This window comes from Notolepis coatsorum (genome assembly GCF_963971535.1).
Source record: "Notolepis coatsorum genome assembly, chromosome: 5".
In the NCBI taxonomy this organism is placed as follows: Eukaryota; Metazoa; Chordata; class Actinopteri; order Aulopiformes; family Paralepididae; genus Notolepis; species Notolepis coatsorum.
The window spans coordinates 135392006-135416366 of NC_140169.1; the positions used below are offsets into that span (position 1 = coordinate 135392006).

The 24361-nt window shown below is 47.2% G+C and overlaps 1 protein-coding gene across 1 annotated transcript in view; it reads left to right on the top strand.

The window, feature by feature from the left end:
• The window catches only part of LOC311228368 (glutamate receptor ionotropic, kainate 2-like), a gene marked incomplete at both ends in the record, with an annotated part of 103550 nt that overhangs the window by 61164 nt on the left and 18025 nt on the right, over window positions 1-24361 (top strand). Inside the window, 3 exons of the mRNA XM_084314276.1 lie at window positions 957-1068; window positions 3331-3498; window positions 23235-23492. Coding sequence (XP_084170402.1) covers window positions 957-1068; window positions 3331-3498; window positions 23235-23492 — 538 coding nt within the window. The remainder of the gene's footprint in view (window positions 1-956; window positions 1069-3330; window positions 3499-23234; window positions 23493-24361) is intronic.

Consider the following 24361-nt stretch of genomic DNA (forward strand, 5'->3'; position numbering starts at 1 on the left):
ATTTCCAGCTATTTCACTGTGCGGTTTGCGCCGGGGGGGGGATAGTGAAGCATGTTTTAATGGCTATAAGTAGTGAGGGTTTGACAATGATCAATAAATTATTATGAGGTACAGTATGAGATTGTCACACGTTTGAAATGGTGAGACGTGGCAGGCATAGTAAACCACTCGCGGGTCGATAAATGGTGTGACGGAGAAGTAATATGGTGAGAAACGTTTGTCTTCCAATTAGCGTGGATAATAAGAACCGAGGGAAATGGTGTTTAATGGTGATCTCAGTGTATAGTTTGATTCTTATCTTCACTTTGGCCTCTCTCTCTCTCTCTCTCTCTCTCTCTCTCTCTCTCTCTCAGTTCCTCTCTTCAAACACAGGCAGCCCCCCCCCTCATTTCCTCTCTCTTTTCCTTCTTCTTCTTCTCTCTCTCTCTCTCTCTCCCTCTCTCTCTCTCTCTCTCTCTCTCTCTCTCTCTCTCTCTCTCTCTCTCTCTCTCTCTCTCTCTCTCTCTCACTCTCTCTCTCTCGAACATCATTGAAATCGATGGAACAAAGCGGCGGAGCGAACCCTTTCTGTTCAGGTTGACCGCAGGAGTGAGGCAGGGTCAGCAACCCCTGAACTCACCTCGCCCGCCCCGCTAATCGCCTCTAATTACACAAGACGACGGCCACAGAATGCAGATCAGTTGAGCTTCACTCGGCCACAGGAAACTGGGTCTCATTCGTAGTGTCTGTGTGAATGTCGGTCCCTCCAGGAAACTGGAAAATTCAACCAATATTACCGATACCGATATTTGCAGGGGGGGGGTGGGGGGGGGGTTGCAATTTCTTCCGCGATTTCCACAATTTCTCTCCATTAAAAGCTCTGCAATATTTGCGGGGGCTTGCAATCTTTCAAAATTCCAGTGGTTTATGTATGTAATGTAATACATAAATGTAATAAACTATTCTCCAAGCTACAGGACATTAACATCAACCCGGCCATAAACTACTGGATCCTTGACTTCCTCAACAAGAGAACCCCAAAAGTCAAGGTGAACAACCTCACATCCCACTCCCTGACACTCAGCACTGGTGCCCCTCAGGGCTGCGTCGGTTCCCCTGGCTCTTCTCCATCTACACCAACCAACTCATCTCCCTGGACAGCTTAGTAAACATTTTTAAATATGCAGACGACACCACCATCCTTGGCCTGATCACAGACAATGACGAGACCTCATACCGGCGAGAGGTGGACAGAGCAGCGAGATGGTGCTCCATCAACAACCTCCTGCTCAACACCTCCAAAGCCACAGAAATCAGATCTGCCAAAAAAACACACAAACTCCCACTATCAATCTCTGACCAATCTATAACCCCGACGGACTCACTCAAATTCCTCGGCACCCACATCAACAATAACTGAAAATGGGACACCAACATCACCTCCATCACAAAAAAGGCCCAGCAGCGCCTCAGGCAACTGAGGAAGTACAGGGTCAAACACCACGTGCTGGTCCAATTCTATACTGCCATCATCCAAAGCATACTCACCTCTTCAATCACAGTCTGGTACGGTTCGGGGGAGGGGGGGTAAATGTATCTATGTTCCAGTTTTATGTTGTAGAGCTTAATACACTCTGTACCGATCACGAATACCACCAACCTGGTTGTGTGGCAATATGTGGGGTGTAGGTATAGAATGCAGGATAGTCGAGGTACTGTAGGCAGGATAAATGCAGACATGCAGGGGGAAACAAAAGTTACAGCCTAGTTGATGACCAAACCAAAAAAAACAGCAAACGATAATATTTATAACAATAAACAGGAATGAACAGGAGGAGAGTAGAAGACCAGGTAACGTGAAGCAGACGACAGACCACTGACTTACACTGAACAATGACACCACAAGGACTGAACAGAAAACAGGGACTGAAATACACAGAGGGCAAATGACAAACGAGACACACCTGGGGTGATAACAACAAGACGCAGCTGGGGACGACTAACGTAGAGAACTAGATAAACTAGACGGGAACATACAGAACATAGAACTACATAACCTAGACAGAAGAAAAGATGGAAACACTGAACCTAAACAGAGAGACACAATATACAGATTATGATTATGAGTATTATTATCAGACTGAGGCTGACAGAGAAACATGATGCATGGAACAGCTAAATAACTAAACTAACAGAGGAACATGGAAGGAGAGAGAGACAGGGAGATAGAACAGAGAGAGAGAGAGAGAGAGAGAGAGAGAGAGAGAGAGAGAGAGAGAGAGAGAGAGAGAGAGAGAGAGAGAGAGAGAGAGAGAGAGAGAGAGAGGAGAGAGAGAGAGAGAGAGAGAGAGAGAGAGAGAGAGAGAGAGAGAGAGAGAGAGAGAGAGAGAGAGAGAGAGAGAGAGAGAGAGAGAGAGAGAGAGAGAGAGAGAGGGCAGGGGAATAAATGCATGACAAAACTGTCCTGGCAGGAGAGGGCAAGAGGGAGGCAGAGCTGTGTATATATATGTGTGTGTGTGTGTGTGTGTGTGTGTGTGTGTGTGTGTGTGTGTGTGTGTGTGTGTGTGTGTGTGTGTGTGTGTGTGTGTGTGTGTGTGTGTGTGTGTGTGTGTGTGTGTGTGTGTGTGTGTGTGTGTGTGTGTGTGTGTGTGTGTGTGTGTGTGTGTGTGTGTGTGTGTGTGTGTGTGTGTGTGTGTGTGTGTGTGTGTGTGTGTGTGTGTGTGTGTGTGTGTGTGTGTGTGTGTGTGTGTGTGTGTGTGTGTGTGTGTGTGTGTGTGTGTGTGTGTGTGTGTGTGTGTGTGTGTGTGTGTGTGTGTGTGTGTGTGTGTGTGTGTGTGTGTGTGTGTGTGTGTGTGTGTGTGTGTGTGTGTGTGTGTGTGTGTGTGTGTGTGTGTGTGTGTGTGTGTGTGTGTGTGTGTGTGTGTGTGTGTGTGTGTGTGTGTGTGTGTGTGTGTGTGTGTGTGTGTGTGTGTGTGTGTGTGTGTGTGTGTGTGTGTGTGTGTGTGCGTGCGCGTGTGTGTGTGTGTGTGCGTGCGTGCGAGATGAGAGAGAAAGGGGCAGATGTTCCAGACCATGCCATGTATTTCGATGTGCCCGCGTGGCACTGGCAGCAGGACCTGTGCATGCTGCTGGCTCACTGGCACAGCTAACTGTCACAGCTAAATGGAACGGACCTGTTGTATTCAATGTTATTAGTTACAGCTACGTTTACCCATCGATGACGACACCTGTATTAAGGAATCCATTTACAATGACAGGATGGGGGGGGGGGGGGGAGTGGCTACTGTACTAACATTATGATATTATATATATTATATTTAATCTCCTTGTTCCTCTGTCTTCTCCCCTCAGGAGGAATATTTGAATCCCTTGAGAGCGGCCCCTCCGGAGCAGAAGAACTAGCCTTTAAATTTGCCTTGAACACCATCAACAGGAACCGCACCCTGCTGCCCAACACCACCCTCACCTATGACATCCAGAGGATCAACATCTTCGACAGCTTCGAGGCGTCCAGGAAAGGTGAGGCGAAGGGAGAGCGGGAGGGAAGCAGGAGAGACAGGGGTCACTTAAAAACTTGGTATCTAGTGCGTTGCGGAATGATGGCCAGTTACGGTGAGGTCTGATGAGGTGGGGTTAATGTATAGGGCTCGGTTTATTCATGAGATAGGTTTTAGTGAGTCCAGAGGGTGAACTTAATTTGCTCCTAAGTTTTGTTTTTTATTAGTATTTCTATTTTATTTTATTCATTTTAAATGTTTTTATGTTTTAAACCTTTTTTTTATTCTTATCTTTTCATTTTATTCATTTTGAATGTTTTCTTGTTTTAAACCTTTTATTTTATTTTAAATGTTCATTCTGCTGTGAAGCACCTTGAGAGCTCACTGAGTTTAAAGTGTGCTACTGTATATAAATGAAATATATTATTATTATTATTATTATTATTATTATTATTATTATTATTATTATTATTATTATTATTATTATTATTATTATTATTACTTGGAGCCTCATGTAACAGTTCCATCATTCAGAAGCCCCATACAAAGTCCCATACGCAACCGAACTATAGTAATACCTATAGTATAGTATTCCTGTGTTTTTTTCATAGACACTATAGATTTACTACAGAAGTACTGTAGTGATTCACCATAGTGTTTATGTTGTGGAATATTATAGACAGTTATGGTTATTAATCACTATACCATTCCTGTCGTGTTACCATAGAAATGCCACGTAGTGTTACACTTGTATAGTAATTGTACAGGAAAAAGTTTGACTGTAGTTCATATTCGTATGGGGTAGCACACACATCCAGCAGGAGCAGGTCGATGGATGAAAGTGAATAAATAATAAATAGTGTGAAATAAATAAATGATACATAGTCTCAGCGCACTCTTCATTTTCACCACACGTCAATGATTGATCCACATCAATCTTTATCTGGAAGACCTAAACACCGTTATTTATTAAATTATTCCATCAATGCCATATTACAGCCTTCATCCTATGAAATGAAACATTTATTTTCCCCCATTTCCCCCTTTCTTTCTGCACCTAGTTCTCATCTATGTGCCTGGAATTCACAAAATGTGTAAAGAAAGCCACACAGATGCAGCACTGAAAAATTGAACCTCTGCTGCTCCTCTGCTGCTGCTCCACCACTCCGCGGGCCAAACTGAATTTGTGACTCCTATTGTTCTGGACCGGGCCAGATTTCACACCTCCACTGCCTCCCACTGGGGAGAATTTCATCTTACATTTGTATTCGTCCCAAACGCCCCAGCTCCGATTCCTTAGCTTTGTTTCACTGTTTACTTATCATGCATTGCAACACTAATATATGGCCAGTACCCCAAGTCAGACTGCCCATATAAAAATTATCTTGGGGGTCTGAGGGCGGTAGCCCCCGACCCCCTCCCTGAAGGAGCACTTAAGTTAAGTACCCTCCCATTGTTCCCTTTGAGAGCCAGCCACCAGCCCGCGAAATATAACACCTGAGTGCTAGTTCTACAGTGGCAGAGGAGCAGCGGAACAGCGGCAAAAGTGGTTTGAATTTTCAGTGCTGCATCTGTAGTTCCCCCTTGGTTTAAAATGTAGCACTTCCTTGAGTGACTTTCTTTCTGTACAGTACAAACCGCCCACAAAGGTCCAATACATTTAGATTTAGGAGGGTGTGCATTCTTTAGGATGTCACACAAGATCAAACAATAGACCTATCTCAAACCCTGCCCCTTTTCTTGATCCTCCAATCACAGCTCTCGCTTACCTCGGACTTCCTCGTACAAATTTTGTGATTGGAGGATCAAGAAAAGAGGGCAGGGTTTTGAGACAGGTCCATTGGACCTCCCGAACCCACCCCAAATGTAACCTTTATTTAACCAGGCAGGTCAATTAAAAACAAATTCTTATTTACAATGAGGGCCTGGCGAGAGGACAAAGGGACCTCTCGAACGGTAACAGGGACAGGGGACAAAAACATTTATAGATAATAGAAAATAGAAAAGAGACAGATGGTACAGTACATACATCACAGAGGTAAGGGAAATCATTAAAACACACATATACCTGAAGCAGAACAGACAATGTACATGTTGGTTAACCCGTTCAATACCACACTATCAAAGGGTTAACCATTTCACTGCGACAATACAGAAGGTTAACCCTTTCTGTAACTGAGGGGTACAATTCCCTGACTGTATTGATAAGTATGGTATTATTAAACCACTACCGCTTGTACTTTAACTTCTGGCCATCCAGTACATGATATAGATATGATGAACACTTTCCCACCTGATGAAACGAAGTCCACACAAATGTATAAATCGAATATTTTATGTAGCAAAGGGTATATACAACGTTCACTTAATGACATTTATGATTTGAAATGCACTTGTAAGGCAAATGAGTATTCGTAGGTAAATCAACATTGAATGTCCAATCTCTGGTTACGCAGGGAGCAAGTATACAACCTGGTTCTTTAGGGAACTATAGCGATGGTACTTAAATGATTATAGCTGGATACACTAAAGGGGGGGGGGGGGTCCCGCTGGTTGTAAGACAGTAGGGGGGGGGGGGGTTTAGGAAGAGCCGCTGGCGGTATCCCATCTGGCCGACGATTTCTTGGGAGAATTCAGAGTGCTGAACACGGTGCCCACAGAACCTCGGTCCGCAGATGAATACAGCTGGACCCTCTGGTGGACGGTAGCTGCCGGTCCACAACGAAGAGACGTGAGGCGACCTCACTCGGGGTAGAGCGCCGTCTCACCTGGACTCCTCTCCGGGGGGTAGTTCCAACACTCAGCAGTGTTGGCCGTTATCCATGGCATAATCAAAGCACCCAAAGCATGTAGATAATCCAAGCCGTGGAAGGCTCGCCGTCGTCCGGGTAAAGTAATCCAATGTACAGGTCCACTCGTCCTGGCCCGGAGCTCCTCGGATGCAAGCACCACACGTGGTCTGCCCAGCCTGGTTAAGACTCCAGATAACGTCAGGAACGATGGGGGGTACTGCTCACTTTATAACTCTAACCGAACGATGCACCATACATAATAGACTATTATTAACTTAATAGAAATACGTCCAACTCGACGGTATAGTGCCAAACTATGACAATTCAACTATTAATCCACACGATGTCTCAATGCCTATTCTGAGGCCAAGTAGGCCTTACTACACCACACGTGCGTCGTGGGTGAGGCTTCACGTCTGTTACTAGGTTGGAGGGTAAAGGACTAATGGACTAAAAGAAAGTTCTACTTTACTTGCGCCATATATATATGCGCTGTGAACAAATAGTACCATTCGTATTTCGCCAGACGTATTCCTACGCGGAACCGGGCTTGTAACGACATGTTGGTCGGCACGATTGAACTTGAACCAAGGGTCATGGCTGCTGGCGCCAGGTTCTCGTCCAATGGTAGAATGAAACTATTATGGGCTGTTAGTAGACTAAAGGGATATTCAGTGCATATTGTACAAGGAATATACAGGGGATATCAAACGATATACAAATACTATTAAATATATATCCATAAATAAATATATATATTCGGTTTAATCTGATCCTTCACAACAGCCGCCCCCTAATTAGTCCCACCTAATTAGCTAAACAGAGACAGATTAACCGCACTGTCTACCACTCAAGGTCCGCTGTAAGGGTCAGTCAACTCACAAAGTCATGGGGTCATGGTCGTCATCGATAGTGTCTGGGAGTCTGGGCAGTTCTATTAGCCTCGCCACGGGTCGTGTGTAAGTTCGCCCTTGGACGAGCACTTCAGCTGCTCGGACCTTGCCATCGGCACCGGTGATCACTTTGCTTACGCGGCCAGCCGGCCACATAGCTCTGGGTAGTGACTGGTCGACAATCATGACGACTGTTCCTTCTGTCAAATTGTCTCTCTCTTTTACCCACTTCTGGCGGGTCTGTAGAGACGGTAGGTAGTGGAGTAGGAAGCTGTTCCAAAACTTGTCAGCTAGCACTTGACTGTACCTCCACATTCTTCGGCCGTTCGCTTCTTCAGGCCTGTACATTGTCTGGGGTAGCGCGGGGTCCAGCCGCCCCATTAAGAGTGTGTTGGGGGTGACTGGGTCGACATCTGCTACATCACTGGAGACGTAGCCGAGGGGCTTGGAGTTCAATACTCCCTCGATCTCCGTGAGGACTGTCATTAGGACTTCCTCCGCCACAGTCTGGGCCCCAAGCACGGCGTACAGGGCTGTCTTTATAGAACGTACTTCTCGTTCCCAGGTTCCACCGAAGTGGGGTGAGTTCGGGGGATTAAACTGGAAGTCAATCTGGGATGGAGCGAGGTGGGTCTTAAGTTCTGGGCCCATAGCTTGGAAGCTCTCTCTCAGCTCTCTTTCTCCGCCTTTGAAGTTTGTCCCGTGATCAGACAACAATGTAGACGGTTTTCCTTTCCGTGATGTGAATCTTCGGAAGGCCATAAGGAATGAGTCTGTGCTCATGGTCGGAAGGAGTTCGATATGGATCGCTCTGGTGGTCATGCATTTGAATACAATACCCCACCGCTTCTCGGTTCCTCTTCCTCTCTTTATATACAACGGGCCAAAACAGTCCATGCCTGTGGAGTGGAATGGCTTGTCGCCGAGTCGGAGGCGACAGGGAGGTAAGTCAGCCATCCGGGGTATGCTGGGCTGCGCGCGCCACTTTCGGCAGTCTAGACAGGTTCGCTGGGAGCGTCGCACCGCTTCTCTTCCTTGAAGTATCCAATAGCGACGTCTGATCTCCGCGAAGACTCTCTCTGCTCCTGCGTGGTGTACATCCTCGTCGTATTTCTTTATGATCAGCTCTGTGACCTTGTGTCGGCTGTTCAAGACTATCGGGTACTTAATGTCATCCGGTAGATCGGGGGCTCTCCGCAGGCGACCACCCACTCTGATGAGATTATGGGCGTCGCTCTCGGGTGCCAGGTGGAGCAGTCTGCTGTCTGATGGGACGGGCTTTCCTCCCTGTAGACAGTCTAGCTCATCGGGGAACGAGTCTCTCTGGGCTCGTTGTAGTAGAAGAAGTTCTGCTTCTTCGTAGTCAGCTGCTGAAATGTCAGTGGTGGACTGAATCTCTGGGTGGTGCCACAGGAATGTCTTTAGCTGCGCACTCTGTAGGGTAATGCAGTCATCTATGTTGGGGTCTGTGGAGGCGACTGTGCTCAGTCCACAGAACATAGGTTTCTTGTTCTCAGCCTCCTCTTTACTTGCTTCCCGTGGGGTGGGCGTAGGCCACTCTTCTTCCGGGAGCTTGAGGAATTCTGGTCCGTCACTGTAGATGTTGCGACGGGTGAGGTCATCCAGGGACATTCCCCGGGTGATGACGTCAGCTGGGTTGTGTTTGGTGTCCACATACCGCCAGCTCGCTGCTTCTGTTAACTCTTGAATCTCGGTGACTCTGACTCCCACGAAGACTTTGTATCTGCATGAATCAGACTTGATCCATGTGAGTACTGTCGTGGAATCTGACCACAAGATTGTTCTGTGCACCGGAATGGTGAGTTCACGTTGGATTAACGTGGCTAGATGCGCTCCTGCTAGGGCTGCGCAGAGCTCTAGACGCGGGATAGATTGTTGCTTTCGTGGGGCTATTCTTGAGCGAGCCAGGATGAAAGCAGTGTGTATCTCTCCTCCCTTCTCTTGGGCACGCAAGTAGGCCACCGATCCATAGGCTACTTCGGAGGCGTCGCTGAAGACGTGTAGATCCATCTTGCATGTCTCTGGCCTCACCGTGGGTGGGAAGTAGCTGCGGCGTATATTGACGCCTGGGAGTGAGCGGAGTTCCGTCTCCCACTCTCTCCATGTGGAGGCAAGGTGTGCGGGTATTGGGTCGTCCCAGCCCTGGTCCTTGTCCCATAGTGCTCGTACAATCATCTTTGCCCTGGTGGTGTAAGGTAGAATACATCCCAACGGGTCATATTGTCTGGCGAGTGTTCTGTACACACTCCGTCTGGTGGTCGGTATCGCCGTCGGCCTTCCCTGCTCTGGAGTCAGGGGTTTGTGTCTATAGTGGAGCGAGTCTGTTTTGAAGCGCCAGACTAGTCCTAGTGTCATTTCTTGGGCTTCTCCTGGGATGGTCGCCATCCAGGTCTCGCTGCTGGCAGCCTTGTCCGCGGGGGAGAGGCTGCGCAATACGTGCGGGTCACTGCTGGCCCACTGCCTGAGATCAAAGCCGCCTTTGATCAGGGAGGCGCGTAGATTGATTAGGAGAGCCTCAGCTTCTTCTTGAGTCGAAACGCTTTGTAAACAGTTGTCCACGTAGAAACTGTTCTTCACACTGTGTCGGACCTCTTCATCTGCTGCTGGGTCCTCTGCGACGTGTTTCTGTAGTGCAAATGTAGCACAGCACGGGCTGCATGTGGTTCCGAAGGGGAGTACTTCCCACTGGTAGATGGCTGGGTTCTCATCTCCGATCCTCTCTCTCCATAGGAACCGCAGCAGGGGCTTGTCCTCCTCCACTAGTCTCACCTGCAGGAACATCCCGTTGATATCCCCGCTGATAGCCACCTTGTCCTGGCGGAAGCGCAGTAGCACGCCCAGTAGGGAGGGGCCGAGTGTGGGGCCGGGCAAGAGCTCTTTATTCAGATTTTGGGATCCGATCTGGTAGCTGCAGTTAAACACAATGCGATCCTTGCCGTTGTGGTGGACCTTGTGGTGCGGCACGTACCATGATTCGGTCGTCTGATCGGCCTCTTTAATGTCAATCTTTGTCACGTGTCCCGCTGTGATTAGCTTCTCAATCTCAGCGCGGTACACACTCTCTTGAGCGGGGTCTTTTGCTAGGCGCCGCTCTGTGTTCAATAGATACCGCTCCGTGGCGTCTTTCTTTGCGTGAAAGGTGGGCATTCCCTCCCGCCTCAGGAGTGGAGTTGCGTATCTCATCACTCCGCCGACTGTGACTCTCTTTGTCCCTTGCTCGAGTAGGTTGATGGCGTAAATGTCTTCTTTAGAACGAATATCTTTCCTTTCGTTCTTAAAGGGCATTGTCTCTAGTGTCCATAGCCTCTCGACATGCTGCAGGAGAGTGGTGTCTTCTTCTGTCGTTCTGGAGTGGAGGCAGCTAGTGGCTGCTGTTCGGTTGAGAGATTTAGCGAGGGGGCCTTGTAGTGTCCACCCTAGGCGGGTCTCGACTGCTGCAGGACAGCCTCGGGGTCCTGTATGGACCCGGTCAATCGGGACTATGAGTTCTGCATGGTCGGAGCCTATCAGCAGGGTCGGGGTGGCGCCGTCTATGAGCGGGATAGGTAGTTGACGCAGGTGCACATATTTATCCATCAGCTTGGCGATGGGGTAGGTGTACTGCGATAGTCCTATTTCTTGGCTGGTGAAAGCATTTGTAATCCTATACCGTCGCTCTGGCTGCCCGCTTGCTGCGATAGTGAAGGAGACATTCTCGCCCGTTATCGTCTTTAAATCTCTTCTTATTGTCCGAATCGTCATTTGGTTCTCGCTCCCCCGCAGTCCCAGCTGGGCCGCAGCGGACGCGAGCAGAAGGGTCTTCTCTGACCCGTCATCAAGGACGGCGTAAGTGTCCATGACTTTATCTTGGTAGCTCAATGTCACACGGACTACCTTTAAGAGCACTTGGGCGCCGCTGCTGCTGGCGGGGTCAATGTACATGACACTTGCCTTGGTGCCGCTCGATGGTGCAGGTGCAGGCCTTCTTCTGTTACTGTCGTGTAATACATCTAGATGGGCTCCGTCACACCGACTGCACCTTTTCTTTAGGCGGCATTCGGCTGCCATGTGGCTGTGCGCACATCGGTAACAGCGCCTGTTGGACTTTATCCATTGACTCACTTCTTCTGCATTCATCTTTGTGAACAGGTCACATTGTGACAGCCAGTGTTCTTTCTCACAGTAGGGGCACACCATCTTCCACTTCTCTTTTCTCGAGGGGGTACTGTGGCTCTTACTGCTCGGTACTGTCTCTGATTGGTGCATGACAGTCACCGATCTTCTTCCATCGTTTATTCTCCTGGGTCCCTCTCTGGAGCTTGGCGTGCTCCGCACGAACGTATCCAGTCGTAAGCTGCTGACTTCTCTCGCCAGGAAGTCGGCTAGATCAAGGAGGGATGGTTCGGGGCCGTTAGGATCACGGTGGTCTCTCTGCCGCCTAAAACGCTCTTGTCTTGCGGGTGGCAGCTTCTCTAAAATCCTCTCGACGTTAGAGTTGGCGTATAGCTCGTGCATGCCCTTTTCCCGTTGCGCTCCCAGCATCCCTACCAGGGACTGCACTTTGATTGACAGGTCGTCTAATGAGCGATTGTCTGTTGCTGGGGGTAGGCGATCAATATGCCTTATCTCTTGGATTACGTAATCCCATATACGTCCATATCTCTGGTCCAGCGCTGCTAGAGCCGCGGTGTATGGGGTCGTAGAGGTGGCATAGGCTAGCGCTATATTGTGCGCTCGCGGTACTTTCAGGTGCTTCAGTAATATTGCATACTTGTGACGTTCATCAACGACGTCCACCATCATTGTCTCTAAGCACATCCGGAGCTCCGTGTACTGTGCTCGATTCTCATAGGTGAAGTCTGGAAACGTCGGCGTGGCAATGTATGACGCCGTGGATGGCTGATACATCGGCGAGCGTTGGGGGAGAGACCTCCTAGGCAAGTCTCCTCTTGCGCCTCTCTGTGGGCTGGTACCGACAGGGTACCATGGCCCGCTGGTCCAGGTGCTATTCCTCGGGGCTGGTCGTGCGTCGTGCTCACCCGTGAATAGAGTCGGGGGTCTGTAGCGCAGCGCCGCGGGGGTATAGCCTGGGCTGTACTGGACCTCCTGGTCCGGTGGAGTACTGTGCTGTCGTCGGGCTTGGTTCTCCTCCTCTCCCTCTTCTTCTTCTATCAGGTCCTCTAGATCCTGTAGTCGTTTATTTAGCTTCTCCGCAGTGTATGCCGCTCCTTCCTTGTAGCTGGGTCTCGCTTGGACCGGTCTTGGAAGGGGGTCTGCGGGGGGTATAGGCTTGGTCTGTTGGTCAAGTTCAGGGTCGCTTGCTCGGTTAGGAGACGCTGCCCTTGACTGTTGTCTCGACGAGTTCCTTGAACCCCTGGCGGAGGGAGAGGGTGTTGCCTTGAGGATCAGCTGCTCCATTAGTTGCGCTTGTAACTTGTCGCGCTCGGCTTCGCGCTTGGTGAGATCTGCTTCTCTTTGGGCACCGGCAGCGGCGCGCTGTGCGTCGGCCCGGTCTCTTGCCATATTCTCTTCCGTCTGAAGGCGTCTCATCTCCAGGCGTATGCGCTCTTCTTCGCTCCGTTGCTGCGCTTGGAGTTGTTCGCGCTCGATAAGCATCTGTGCTTGGAGTCGATCGCGTTCGCCCTGAAGTCGATCGCGTTCACCCTGAAGTCGATCGCGTTCGGTAGAGGCTGTCAGGCTGACGAGGAACGCCTGTTGTAGCATCCTCTCCGCTTCGCTGGGGGAAGACGGTTGTAGAGGTGAGCCGCTCCTGGGTGAGCCGCTCGTTGGGGAGTCCTGGAGCTCTATTTCCTCGGCGCTCTCCTCCTCTTCTTCCGTGCAGAGTTCTCTCTCTGTAGGGTTGTCTTCCTCCCGGGGCTGGTCGGGGACTACTTCTTCGGTATTGGCGGGGGGTAAAGGCATGTCAGCTCCCTCCTGGTCCCCACCGTGAGCTTGGTCAGTTACATTAGAACCCACTAGGGCCTCTGTGGTCGGGGAAACCTGGTCGTTAAGGTCAGACATAATTTTACTTTCTACTTTTACCGCGTTTACCGTTTGTCGAAGGCTAGGTAGTTGACTGACAGCGTAGTCCTCTAAGTACTGAGGTGGCTGTCGTCTGCGCTGCGGGCGTTCTACGTTAGGAGGACCGTTTCGTGGAGTGTTCATCATAGGCCATTTCAATATTAATAACACTATATTAATATTACACTAGTTACCATCCGGCTCGAAGGACCAATTGTAACTGAGGGGTACAATTCCCTGACTGTATTGATAAGTATGGTATTATTAAACCACTACCGCTTGTACTTTAACTTCTGGCCATCCAGTACATGATATAGATATGATGAACACTTTCCCACCTGATGAAACGAAGTCCACACAAATGTATAAATCGAATATTTTATATAGCAAAGGGTATATACAACGTTCACTTAATGACATTTATGATTTGAAATGCACTTGTAAGGCAAATGAGTATTCGTAGGTAAATCAACATTGAATGTCCAATCTCTGGTTACGCAGGGAGCAAGTATACAACCTGGTTCTTTAGGGAACTATAGCGATGGTACTTAAATGATTATAGCTGGATACACTAAAGGGGGGGGGGGTCCCGCTGGTTGTAAGACAGTAGGGGGGGGGGGGTTTAGGAAGAGCCGCTGGCGGTATCCCATCTGGCCGACGATTTCTTGGGAGAATTCAGAGTGCTGAACACGGTGCCCACAGAACCTCGGTCCGCAGATGAATACAGCTGGACCCTCTGGTGGACGGTAGCTGCCGGTCCACAACGAAGAGACGTGAGGCGACCTCACTCGGGGTAGAGCGCCGTCTCACCTGGACTCCTCTCCGGGGGGTAGTTCCAACACTCAGCAGTGTTGGCCGTTATCCATGGCATAATCAAAGCACCCAAAGCATGTAGATAATCCAAGCCGTGGAAGGCTCGCCGTCGTCCGGGTAAAGTAATCCAATGTACAGGTCCACTCGTCCTGGCCCGGAGCTCCTCGGATGCAAGCACCACACGTGGTCTGCCCAGCCTGGTTAAGACTCCAGATAACGTCAGGAACGATGGGGGGTACTGCTCACTTTATAACTCTAACCGAACGATGCACCATACATAATAGACTATTATTAACTTAATAGAAATACGTCCAACTCGACGGTATAGTGCCAAACTATGACAATTCAACTATTAATCCACACGATGTCTCAATGCCTATTCTGAGGCCAAGTAGGCCTTACTACACCACACGTGCGTCGTGGGTGAGGCTTCACGTCTGTTACTAGGTTGGAGGGTAAAGGACTAATGGACTAAAAGAAAGTTCTACTTTACTTGCGCCATATATATATGCGCTGTGAACAAATAGTACCATTCGTATTTCGCCAGACGTATTCCTACGCGGAACCGGGCTTGTAACGACATGTTGGTCGGCACGATTGAACTTGAACCAAGGGGCATGGCTGCTGGCGCCAGGTTCTCGTCCAATGGTAGAATGAAACTATTATGGGCTGTTAGTAGACTAAAGGGATATTCAGTGCATATTGTACAAGGAATATACAGGGGATATCAAACGATATACAAATACTATTAAATATATATCCATAAATAAATATATATATTCGGTTTAATCTGATCCTTCACAACACTTTCACTGCCACACGACAAAGGGTTGACCCTTTCTCAGTCTGTAGTGTGGTAGTGAAAGGGTTAACCTTCTGTAGTGTGGTAGTGAAAGGGTTACAAGGCTGTGTGACAGGTTGGAGGTGTGTGTGTAGTCCTGCGATAGTCCTTAACACTTTGGACGCCAGCGGTGTAAGACATCCTTGTACTCAATGGGCCACCGCTTAAGAGATAGGGATGCGTGGCGGTGTTTGCAGGGCTACTGTATATCTATATTCTATATTATAGCTATGGAGACAATACTATGGCTCATTTGACTCAACTATCCATCGTTCAACATGTGAAAAAGAAAAGAAAATGTCATGTATACGTTCGCGAATATTGTATAGTTTCAGAGTGATCCTGGCTAATTCGTGAAAACGGCGCTATGAAGCAATACGTGAATTTTGCTAAAAGCGTTGGCGTTGCTCGCCTGGACACGCTATTATTTCCAATTCAAAGGTATATAATAGGTATTATGTTTCATCATGAATGCATGAAAGGGGGGGGGGTAGTTTTTTGATGCTTTGGTCGTCAGCAACGGCATACGTTTTGGAGTATGTTACATATGATCGTTGCGATCGATGTGAAATCATGGTTGGATCAAAGTAGGATTGATGTCATTTAGTCCTTACCTTTACTTGGAGGTATCCCAAAAAGAATATTCCAATTGTCTGATCGCGATTTCCAGTATTGGTGTCCATTGGGTCCCCGGCACAACACATGCATCGAGGGGCATTGGACGCGTTTCAATGTGATCGGGTGAACCGCTAGACTTGCCTGAACCAAAATTCTGCGCTCAGAGGGGTTTAGATGTAACACACGGTGTGCAATAAGGTTTCAAAGGGTGGGCGATACTGCCACCTAGCAGGATGCGGCCGGTATTGCACTCTAGCGATCTCAGAATGATTTCCTATGGTAACACTGAGGTCTGTGAACCTAAAATGAATAAAAAAAATCGAATAAAAGAAATAACGATGAAAACCCGACTATACTCGGGTATGGCGCTCAACCGCTAGCGAGTTAACCCGATTATCCTTGGGTCTGGCGCTGAAAGTGTTAAAAGTAGCGGGCGATTAATTTGTAAATGTTTTGCATCTCGTTCCAACTGCAAATGTCTGTTAGTAATAGGGCTGCAACTAACAACGTTTTTGATATTCGATTAATCTATCAATTATTGAAACAATTAATCGGCCATAGCCGGCCTTAAGATTCAGGGGGCCCATTTCAAATGAAACAGCAAATGACGAGGTTCATGCACTGTGTTCTAACTCACCCAGAATCACAATAGGAAGCCATTGAAACTATAATGTTTTAGCCGGATTTGCCAAAATCGTCACGACACGGTTCAATTAGACCATGGAGATTTCCATGACTTGGTTTATGTCAGGAACAAGGTTTCTTCTACAAGGTGAAAGACATCGTCAGTGAAGTTTCTGTGTTGTAGGGCTGAGGCCCGAATGCCATTATAGGGTTCAGACATCCATGGCTGTTTACGAACGAAGCTCAGAATGTTCGCTCTCACAAAAACACATTCAGAAATCAGGAACACCGTAGGCAGCGAGGTCAAGCGTTCTGTCGTAATCACAATGGCAGCTCCGCTCACTGCTTCTGCGTTAAACTCACCATTTAACTCTGAAATGTATGATATAAGCGGATATAAATTTAATTTTACAAGTACCTTAGGAGCTCAACAGTGCAATTGTTTAAGTTTATAACCCGGGAATTATTATGCTAATTTAACTGTGTTGATGGAAGACAGGCAACGTGTGTAACGTTATTCCAACACTTAGCGTTACAGTTATATTCTGTCAGCCTCTTGGTAAGTGAGGGTCATTATATTAGCTTATTATACAACTCTGTCAATGCAAAGACATTAAAGCCCACTCTAACGGCTAGCCACAACATCAGTGTATCCTTCCGTATCAATAGTAATAATTAATGTTACATTACCATCCGCTCTGTCTGCAGTGCAGCAGCTCTCTCCACTCATGGAACGGCAGATTTCTTGTGGAAAAAAATAGTTTGGTACAGCCAGGTTGTCTCGAGTGTTTGGGTCCATGAGTCATGACCTGTCATGATGACCTGATGTAAAACATTTATCAAAAAAAATCAAGTATCCATTTTTTTCTGTAAACCAGGAATAGGCAAAGTAGCGGTAATAAAAACACTACACAGTTGTCCCGTAATAATGAAAAGAAAAGTGTGCTGCATTCTGTGGTTTGAAAGGAGTCCGTAACAGGCTGAGAACCAGGCGGCACAGGACACCACTACCCAGTATATTGCTAGCCAATGTACAATCAATTGACAATAAACTGGATGACATCCGAGCAAGGATTCAATACCAAAGAGACGTTAGGGACTGCAACGTTCTCTGCTTCACTGAAACGTGGCTCACGCCGGAGGTTCCAGACCACGCAATTCAACCAGCCGATCACTTCTTTATCCATCGCAAGGATCGGACATCAGAGTCCGGTAAACAACGTGGAGGAGGTATTGCCTTCATGTTTAACAAAAATTGGAGCGATCCAACTACAGTAACGTGAAGGAATTATCCAACCACTGCTCCCCAGACCTGGAATATATAACCATCAAGTGTCGTCCTTTCTTCCTCCCGAGGGAGTTAACGGCGATCATCCTGATCGGAGTGTATATTCCACCGCAAGCCAGCAACAACGCCGCGCTCTCCAGACTCCACGACGAGGTAAATAGAATACAAGCGACGAACGTTAACGCCGCCATTTTGGTGCTGGGCGATTTCAACAGCGCCAATCTGAGAAAGGTATTACCTGACTTCTATCAGCATGTGACTTGCAACACCAGAGGCGGTAACATCCTAGATCACTGTTACACGCAATTTAAAGGTGGCTACAAGGCTCATTCTGATAGTGGCTTTGGTAAATCAGATCACGCGTCAATCTTTCTTTCACCAAAGTACAAACAGAGAATTAAAAGTACTCCTGTAGTCTTGCGAGAGGTGCAGAAATGGGATTTGACGTCAGAGGAGACGCTCCGGTCTGTGTTTCACTGCACAGACTGGAATGTGTTCCGCGACACAGATAACATTAATGTCTACACGGAGACAGTGCTGGACTATGTTTGTACTAGGGTGGAAGAAACAATCCCCACTACCAAAATGAGAGTTTACCCAAATCAAAAACCCTGGGTAGACAAATCCGTCCGTGAAGCTCTGAGAGAGCGCACCAAAGCATACAACGACGGCCTAGTGGCAGGCATCATGAATGACCACAAGGTGGCGCGATACAACGTAAGGAGGACAGTGTCAGAGGCCAAACGGCGCTACAGGGATAAAATTGAACTCCAGTTTGAACAAGCTGACTCTAGAGCTATGTGGCAGGGGCTCAAAACGATGACAGACTACAAAGGCGCCTCCCTCAAACTGAACAGTGACATCTCCTTAGCAAATGACCTCAATACCTTCTATGCAAGGTTTGATGCTGGTAATAACAACACCAGCTCACAAGCCACGGCAATGGGGGGGGGGGGGTCGGCTGCTGATGGAGGCGCAGTGTTCAGGGTAACAGAGCATGAGGTGAGGCGGACCTTTAAAAAAGTGAATATCAGGAAGGCAGCAGGTCCGGACGGCATCCCCGGCCGCGTCCTAAAAGTCTGTGCCGACCAACTGGCCCCAGTATTCACTGACATATTTAACCTGTCCTTAGAACAGGCTGTCATCCCCACCTGCCTGAAGAAGTCCACTATTATCCCTGTACCCAAAAAATCCAAGCCTGCTTGCCTCAACGACTACCGCCCTGTAGCTCTCACCTCCATAGCCATGAAGTGCTTTGAGAAGCTAGTAAAGGGCTACATCTGCTCCTCCCTCCCCATCAACATGGACCCCCTGCAATTTGCATACCGCCCCAACAGGTCCACGGAGGACGCCATAGCCCATTGCTGCACACAGCAGCATCACACCTGGACAAGAGGCAGGGGAACTATGTGAGAATGCTATTCATCGACTACAGCTCGGCATTCAATACCATAGTCCCCTCCATACTCATAGCCAAGCTCAGGGACCTGGGCTTGGGCTATGACCTCTGCCAGTGGGTCTTGGACTTCCTGACTGGCAGACCCCAGGTGGTGAGAGCAGGCAACTGCACCTCCTCATCCATCACCCTCAACATAGGGGCCCCCCAGGGCTGTGTTCTGAGTCCCCTCCTCTACTCCCTGTACACACACGACTGTGTGGCTCAGCGGAGTAGCAATACAATCATCAAATTTGCTGACGACACAGTGGTGGTGGGCCTGATCTCTGCCAACGACGAGAGGGCCTACCTGGAAGAGGTCAAGGTCCTGGCGGGATGGTGCCAGGAAAACAGCCTCTCCCTGAACGTCAGCAAAACAAAGGAGATGATTGTGGACTTCAGGAGGTCGGGGGTCAAGGACTACAGCCCCCTCAGCATCGACGGGGCACCGGTTGAGAGAGTCAACAGCTTTAAGTACCTCGGAGCCTACATATCCGAGGACTTGACATGGACCACACACATTGACAGTGTTGTGAAGAAGGCACGACAACGCCTCTACTTCCTCAGGCGCCTAAGGAAGTTCCAAGTCAGTCAGAAGATCCTTAAGAACTTCTACTCATGTACAATAGAGAGCATCTTGACCGGCAACATCACCTCCTGGTTTGGGAATAGCACTGCACAAGACCGAAGCAGACTACAAAGAGTGACACGTTCAGCCGAACGCACAATTGGAGGGGGGCTCCCCACCCTCCAGAACATTTACAACAAGCGTTGCAAGGGCAAGGCTAAGAGAATCATTAAAGACTCCAGTCACCCGAACAACTGCCTCTTTGAACTGCTGCGGTCAGGCAAGCGATACCGGAGTCTCAAGGCGAGCACAGAAAGACTCAGAAGAAGCTTATCCCCAGGCCATCAGGCTGCTAAACGAACAATGAATGAACACTACACAACAACAACCACCAAACGCACATAGCACACACATCCACACGCACACACTCACTTTAAACAAACACACTGTAGCACCCACTCCACACACTTTATAGCACACACCCACTTTAAACAAACACACTGTAGCACCCACTCCCCACACTTTATATTTATTGATGAAGGATTGCACTACAACTCGTACACCTTACTGTAAATTGTACCTAAAATTGTACCTCATCCCATTTCTGCTTTGCACTAGATAGTACTGTACATTAGTACACTGCATAGTATTGTATATTATATGGTAACTCAGAACATTGTACATATGTCTATACCGAACACTGTGACCTCATTTTTCTTCTTCTAAATTACATGCTATATTATGTTATTTGATACTATCTTGTCTAGCACAGTCTCTGGAGCGTAACAGTAAGAAGCATTTTGTATGAAAGTATTCTGTACTTCTGTATGACAACTATTAAAGAACTTGAACTTGAACTTGAACTAAGTGTGTTAAAATAAGTTTACCATCTAATGGCTTCAACAACAGGCCATGGAGGTGAATCATCATAACCTAGACCAAAACGAATCGATTATAAAAAAAAATAGTTGCCAACTATTTTAATAATCAATTAGTCGTCAATTAGTTGATTAGTTGTCGCAACCCTGTTAGGTAAATATGTGGAAAAGGGGGTGCTGTAAATGCCACCTGAAGAGAAGCGAGAAACGAGCTCAGAGACTCAAGACAGTCAAATGCTTTACAGTATCTTCAATGTCACAGTGTCTACATGATTACATTCGGTTTATAATCCTGATGATCGCTGTTGTTATTTGTTGTGTGTTTACCCCGTGGATGAAAGAGGAAGGGGGGGGGGGGGGGGCGGGGTGTCTCTGCGTGAGCGGAATGTGGAAATGTCAATATCTTCAGAAGGAACTCGGGAGTAGCGCTGGCGTTTCGCTGATGCGGCTGGCAATCTCTCAATGCCCTCAATCAATTCATATGCCAGAAATATAGTTTGCAGGATTAAATACGTCGGCTGCCCGCCCTGCTGTAAATTGAAGTCCACAGTGACGGAGGCGGTCCCGAGAAAATCCGAGGCACTCTGATTATGAGTTAATTAAAGAATCCTTCGTTATGACATGGATAATGGCCTACGCGTTCCCACTCCACGCACAGGTCTTCATCAGGGTGGGAGAGTAAAAAGGACAGGTGTCTAATTTTAAACTCATCACATTTCTGTGACAAGAAATGACTGCCCCCTTGAAAAAGGACATGCTGTCAAGCGCCATGAAAAAACACAGACAACCTTCTATGGGTGATAAGTGGCCATTACTGTTGCACTTTGGCACTGCAATTACCGGGACTTGCTTTCCGTCTTGAAACTTCACGCTAACTACCGACTTCCTCTTCTATTTGTTCCAAACAAACCATCACTTCCTGTGCACCAGGGTTTTTGTGGAAAATGTCCTACCAGACGCTGGTGGTGAGAACAGAACATGTAAAACTGTACATTAACTGGGTGGAATCACTATTGCGTTTCATCAATCACTCAGCCATAGAGAGTAGCAAAATATATTTGAGATTATTACTGTAAACGTAGAAATACCCTGAATTATTCTAAATAAGTAAAAGTCCTCCATTCACAACTGTTCTTAAAGGTGTTATACTGTAGATAATATGCAGCCACTAGACGTTGGATTAGAGCACCAGCATGTCTTTTATCCAATCAGGTGCATTCCACGTGGGGTAATGGGAAGTAGGAAGGTGATACATGCCTGCAACATGAAAACAACAACATTAATTTTGGACCCGCAAACATTCTTTTGATCAAATAATGAATCAATAATTGTTTTGGGGGGAAAGCAATACTTTTATTCCACACCTTTCTAAAAGCTCTGTGGATGTATTATTACTCTACATGAAAACTGTATCAAATCAAATCAAAAGGCCCGACAACACACGTTAATGTCCCCATGGGCCGGACACGTCTTCTTTAAACACGTCAAGAAGAAACAACACAATAAATCAAGAACAAAACAAAAACACCATAAAGTCCTAAATATTTAAAATAAATACAATAAAGGCAACACTCCCAGACATACCCCACGCGAAGGTAAGGAAAAACTCACTAAAACCTAGCAATAGGAAAAAAATGCACCACAGGCAATGTGGAGGAGAGAAACCTTAGAAGGGCCATTCAAGGGGGGGATCTCCCTTCTTAGATGTCGGTGATAGTAGTGTTGCAATAAAACAGGCAAAACAGTTGGTAAAGCATGCACTCACAAGCGCAATGAAACACAGATAAGTGCATGCAATAGCAACTGAACATTTTGAAAGATAAAAAATAGAGCTGATGGCGGATCTATTTGAGGCAAGGGGGCGGCGCAGAGACGGTTGCATCCTCCCGGTCATCATCACGGGGACGTCCAACACTCCGGTCATCACTACGAGACAGCCACTCACAGGGAGACAGGGAGACGGGACAGGCGTTAGACAGTTTGCGTGATTGTGATGGGCGGACATAGCAATAGATACAAGTGGTAAGCATATATGTGAATAGAATAGATATATGTAGTAAGCATATTATGTGAATAGAATAGAAGTACTTAACCGAGCAATGAACTCCACTGCTAAACCACGTTGACAGACCACGGACAGAAGACGGTAAGAAGCTGATCCATGGCCTTGTGGTGCACGTAGAACAGTCACTGCAATCTTGGCCAAGACCCAGAGACATCCACCACCTTGGTCAACACTACGAGACAAGCACTCAGAGAGATGGGGGGCGGGGGTTGGGGACAGGGGTTCTGTGGCCGGCGGATTTCTTTTTAACCCTAGGAATCGATAGAAGCCCCACATTTTGTGAGCGCAGTTATCTATAGCACCTTTAAGTCAAAGTGTAAATGTTTTTGATATTGATTGCACTTCAGTATTATGTTAAAAGTCACCTTCTATAAGACTGTGGGCTCTATTTTCGTAGTGGCCCAAGGCTGGAGGAGTCGAAAGGTGCAGGCTGATTGGGAATTCTGTTGAGTGTGAGGCAAATTCTTTCTGCATGGGCCTGTTTTGTCATTTTGTGGCTAGAAGGGAACCCACTTGTGCCTAGGTGGGTGGCATGGCGCAGCTGGGTGTGTCTAAATATATATATGCTGGTGCAGTACACATTTTGGTATCTATTTAGTCAGTTTCATCTCTGTGTGTCCAGTAGCGCCAGAGAGAGCGGCAGGTGCATGCTAGCCTAGCTTAGCACAAGGACTGGAAGCGGCAGGGAGCAGCTAGCCTAGCTCTGTTAAAAGATACAACAAGTTCCAACAACTCCAAAACTGAAGTACAGAGAAGAAATATATATACATTTTCTCATCTGACTCTGGGGAAGATGACGAATAAGTGTATTTCCCAAAATGTTTGAGTGTTCCTTTAAATTAAACATATTACAACATCCCACACAAGTATATTACAATTAACAGCACACTCATCTGACTCTTTCTCTCTCTGTTCCCTCCAGCATGTGACCAGCTCTCGCTGGGGGTGGCGGCCATCTTTGGCCCCTCCCACAGCTCATCGGCCAATGCGGTCCAGTCCATCTGCAACGCCCTGGGGGTGCCCCACGTCCAGACCAAGTGGAAGCACCAGGTGTCGGACAACAGAGACTCGTACTACGTCAGCCTCTACCCAGACTTCTCGTCCCTCAGCAGGGCCATCCTGGACCTGGTGCACTTCTTCAAGTGGAGGACGGTCACCGTGGTGTATGACGACAGCACAGGTACAGGTACAGTTGGTGTGTGTCCCATTCTATCTAACTGTGGTGGTGGAGGATGATGATGAAGGAAATTATGATGATGATGAAGATGAATGAAATGATGATGATGATGATGATGATGATGATGATGATGATGAAGGAAATTATGATGATGATGAATGAAATGATGATGATGATGATGATGATGATGATGATGATGATGATGTTGATGATCTTGAATGAAATGATGATGATAATGATAATGATGATGATGATGATGATGATGAATGAGATGATGATTATGATGATGATGAATGAGATGATGATTATGATGATGATGAATGAGATGATGATTATGATGATGATGAATGAGATGATGATTATGATGATGATGAATGAGATGATGATTATGATGATGATGAATGAAAAGATGATGAGGATGTTGATGATGAGGATGATGAATGAAATGATGATGATGATGATGATGAATGAAATGATGATGATGATGATGAATGAGATGATGATTATGATGATGATTATGATGAATGAAAAGATGATGAGGATGAGGAATGAGATGACGATGATGATGATTATGATGATGAATGAGATGATGATGATGATGATGATAATGATGGTGCTGATGATGATGATGATGATGATGATGAAGAATATGATGATGATGATGATGATGATTGTAACTGAGGGGTACAATTCCCTGACTGTATTACTAGATATGATACTTACTACCACTACCTTTGTACTTAATATTCGGCCACCCAGTACACGGCATAAATATATTATCATGAACACTCTCACGTAGATGAAACGGATCCAACACAAATGTACGAATTAGAAACAGGTCTTTATTTCCTACACAGCGATGGTGTGTAGAA